This window comes from Orbicella franksi, chromosome 4, assembly GCF_964199315.1.
Source record: "Orbicella franksi chromosome 4, jaOrbFran1.1, whole genome shotgun sequence".
In the NCBI taxonomy this organism is placed as follows: domain Eukaryota; kingdom Metazoa; phylum Cnidaria; class Anthozoa; order Scleractinia; family Merulinidae; genus Orbicella; species Orbicella franksi.
This window is the reverse complement of record NC_138148.1, coordinates 21,305,900-21,310,304: the sequence shown is the minus strand read 5'-3', so window position 1 is coordinate 21,310,304 and position 4,405 is coordinate 21,305,900. Positions and strand designations below refer to the sequence as shown.

The 4,405-nt window shown below is 35.9% G+C and overlaps 1 protein-coding gene across 1 annotated transcript; it reads right to left on the bottom strand.

Annotated features, from left to right (window-relative positions):
• Positions 1–718: 718 nt before the first annotated feature.
• LOC145483738 (protein CEBPZOS-like) lies at positions 719–4,049 on the bottom strand. The gene is made up of 3 exons (XM_081462288.1): positions 3,953–4,049; positions 3,287–3,331; positions 719–1,836 (listed from the first exon to the last, which is right to left on the bottom strand). The coding sequence occupies exons 1-3, from the start codon at positions 4,047–4,049 to the stop codon at positions 1,763–1,765; spliced, it is 216 nt and encodes a 71-aa protein (XP_081318414.1). The 3' UTR covers positions 719–1,762.
• Positions 4,050–4,405: the final 356 nt, after the last annotated feature.

Below are 4,405 nucleotides of genomic sequence, written 5' to 3'. Positions count from 1 at the left end.
CACAAGAAAGTAAAATTGGTATCTTAGAGGCACTGTAATTTTCTTGTGTATTAATATATAGACATGAATCTGTCAATTGCCATTTTCACCAACTGTTTTCACAAACAACTGTAAAGAACTGCACCAGTGGATCAGTGAAAACTACAATAAAAGTCCCAGTTGTAATTTTGTATGATTTTTTACAAGTGGTCTTTTTTTCTGGTAACACACTCATGTCTATTGACTATATAGTAAGTGGCACTGTGTTATGAATAGATATACCTTGCACCCAACCCTTAGCCCAAGTGTGTTACATTTGTAAAGAGTAATGCTGAAATGTCACCAACACAATTGCTCTATCAGGCAACTGGTAAGTCAAATCTCTGGTTATCATTTTCATTTTATTTTGGGAGTGGTTCGTAGGGGGATTCTGGAGGTGTAGTCCATGGACCGGTCCATAGAGGTAGTCTGTGATCTGGTCTGAAGTGGGGTTCCATGGACTGGGAGTCAGTGTTTCTGTATGTTTGTTTTGTTTAAAAGAGGGCGGCAAAACCAGTCAAACCCAATCCAGGTATTCTCAGAATAGCCTCATGAAATAAATTAGAAGCTTATTTTGAAATAAATTTAAAGTCCCTGAACGATTGTAGAGTAAACCTTATTTAATTGAGATTTTACAATAGTCTCAGTTCCAGTTGATTTTAACCATCATGGTTTCTGCAATCTTGTTGTGTATGTGTATTTTGTCAGGGGTTACGAATTCAAGGCAGAGAAGAACCAAAAAACTATGATTAACACTAAGATTAGAAAGAAATGAACTGAAAATAAAGCATAAGTCAGTCAAGAAGTTGCATTTCCCTAAGCTTAAAACTGGGTAGATATAATAGAATACAAAAATTCTTGATAATTAGTCATTGAGTTACAGTATCAATGAGTACACAGAATGGTATGTACATACAGACATATACACATACTTTATTTGTTATAGTAGGTTAAATTAAAGGCAGCCAGATGCTGATGTGGACCTACTGTCTACGATAAAAAGTGTGCTGTGTAACAATGGTAAAGTTAGGAATAAAGTAACTGCATACTTGTTACGTGTACCACAGTGGACAAATCAGCCACTGTTTGGATTAGAATTTAATATGCCAAGAATTAATCCATTTTTGCTCATAATTGCAAACTGCTGTGTCACAAATGTTTATTAGTGGATTTTCTTTCAGAACAGTCAAACTCTGAAAACCTCTTGCATTTTGTGAGTTTATGAGCATAAATTTTGAGCCCTGGATTTTCCAGACTTGGATTTTTCAGAGTTTCAACTCTGCTATGCAGGCACTGCTGCTTGAAAGTTACCCTCTACTGATAACTTGTAGTGTCAAATGATACGTTTAAGCTAATCAGCAGATCACAGAAAATTTAGTGGTGAACTATCAGAATGCAAGTAGCTCAGCTAATCAAATTGCATTTGACACCAGTAGCACCCTAGCATTTAAGGTAACTTTCATATTCTGTGCTCTTGTCAACCGTAAGAAAAGCACACAGTCAAGTATTTTAAAGTTATTGTAAAAGAGTGGTGACATCTTAGTATAACATCTTCAGATGTTACCAAGAGTCTTTGGAGAACCTTCTGATACCCCACGTCAACGATCTCAAGAAATGTTGAGTCAAAATCAACCAGAAATCTGGCATCAATAATCAAGTATTTTCATTCATCTGGAAAACAACTGCCAGTACGTTGAATGCTTTCTGCAAGTAAAAGCTTGGAGGGTCTTGACCAACAAACTTGCTACTTGCCCCAGGCCTCTGCATCAGCCTCGCGTGCTCCCATATAACCACCAAGCTCTGCTGTTTTGTAGAAAACTAACAAGGGAAAATCAAAAACAAAAGAAAAGATCCGTTCGTTTTTGCTTGCATACTGCTTTCCTAAAACATTTAAAGAAGTAAATGCTGCATTCATGTCTAATATTACACAGGTCAAGTTACAGTATGTGGTACAATCCTATAGACCACAAACTCTGTAATAATTCTTTATTGAGTTCATAGATATAAAGGTAGTTCTCAAAGTATAAAGCCACACTTTAAGTTGTCTCAGCTATTCAACTCATTTTACAATTTGAAACATAGTCTTTTTAAGCAGAATGTTTCAACCTTTTTTACAAAGTGCTTCACAAGGCATGTGACCTCCCTTTTACAACATCTCTCTGCGTAAGTGCTATGGATGTAGATTCCAGATAATTAATTTTTAGGTTTCTTTACATCAATAGCAATTACAGTCTTTCCCATTAAACTGTGAATCCCAAAGAAATTTCTGCAATGTTTATTGTTTTGTGACCAATCAGATGCAAGATGAAACCGCAAAAAGTAACCATAACAAACTGCAACAGTCTTAAAAGTTTGGATTAGCGAATTGACACAAAACAACAAGCTGGCTTTTTCTTCCAATTCCACCGTTTTCAAATACTAAAATTGTTGTTTGTCTATTTCAGAGCTTATTTATAAGCAAAAAATAAAATTTATTCTTATTGTCCATATTCAATATGAACAATATTTTATTGAAAAGCAATAAAACTGGATTTTGATTTCTTTTTGGCAGCGGTGGAGCAGTCGAAGCTAGTCCATCAACATCAGTCATTCCTGGAGCAGGGTTGTTTCATAAAAACAGATTCCATCCCCTTCTATTGACTCTGAAACTTGAAGCAAGTGTAATGTACATAATGTCTACGGGTGAAAGTTTCTAAAATGCATCTTTTTGTGTTGCTATGATCATCTGCATCAAACATTCGCTCGGATTGGATTTGCTTGGTTTTTACTCCATGTAATAACAGATGGCTACCTCTCAATATAATGATGGAAAACATCTAGTCATCTACTAAGGAAAACTTTAAAATTAACACTTAACATGTTGGTGCTCATGTAGTTGTTCCAACAAATACAATTTTTGTGCTCTCAGATGCACTGTCTAGCCTTTGCTGATCATCACTTTTCAGTAATATATTGTTCACGGTTATTCTTAAATGCATAAGCTCTGAAATTGAAAAAGAGCAATTTCAGTATTTCCAAATGGTAAAATTGAAGATTTGAAGTGGAAAAAAAGGCCAGCTTTTTGTTTCGTGTCAATGCGTGACTAATCCAAACCTTTCAGGCTGTTGCAGTTTCCTTTTATTAGCAGTTTCACCTCACATCCGATTGGTTGTGAAACAATAAAAGTAATTAACATTCCACAAATTTTCTTTGGTGTTCACCGTTTAACAGAAAAGACTGTAAGTTTCAAGGTAGAAAATGTGGCATTTACATTTAGTATAAAACATACCTTCCAAAATAGCTGGGTGGTTGTCATTCATCCATTTTCTGTAATCTATAAAATATGACATTCAAGAGTAAGATGAGATTGAAGTGAATGAAAGCTCTGCATTGCAGCAATGATGACTGCAGTGGATGTGCAGTAGCCACAAAAATCCTACCAGCAAACACTGCTGAACTGCCAGGTTTGTTTGAGTCATAGACATCAGATCCCATTTCAGTGCCTGAATTTTTAAAGTTGACCCAAGTATTTCACATGATTTGATTTTTCTGCACCCACAAGGTCTTAGGTTTGACTCCTAGCTACAGGACTTGGAATTCTTTTTCTTTTTGATTTTAAATGAGAGTGAATGTATGAAACATCAAATATTTGAACTGGTTAATGGTGCATTTTCATTCTTTGGGATGATACAGATCAGGATCAATGATCCCAAGTCACTCAGATCGTGGAGCCTCAAAGGAACTGATGAATCTTTGTCCTGAGTGGATTCCTTGGCTCCTTTGATGTATCATGGTTCTCTGAATTATGATAAAAATTAAATGATTAAATATTCCTGGTTATTTTAAAATAATAACCGTAATTTGACTTCTTTTCGCCTTTTTATGATTTAAATTAACTTCATCGATGGCTTTTCAAGGTTAAAGGCCTTATTTTGACTGGTTTGGGATCTAATACCTCTATCAGTGTTCATTTGATGCCATACTCTGTACGATCCTACAACCACCACCACTTCCCCAACAATTGCAGCTTTCAAGAGCCTTTTCCAAGTCATCCTAACATTACGACTTAAAATATTTTATGGGTGAATAGTCAACACCATGCAAATAGTGCAATCACACTGACCGAACTCTAACCATGTTTGCTACACTAAAATAAGATGGTGGACCATGAAGAGGACTGGGATCTACATACGTGTCGAAGTTCGCAGGCTCAACGTTCAACATGGCCGTCGTTTTGTTGTGGTGGTGTTGAGATATGTTACTTTGCCGTTCTTTCCTTCTTTAACGCCACGATTCATCGGGTCTTCTTAGAGGAAAATACTATGGGAAGAGGTTTATCTGCCAGTATAGTTTTTTAACTGATGTTAAAAACATCTAAAAACTTAACTTGACGGAGTTAGTGAACGAA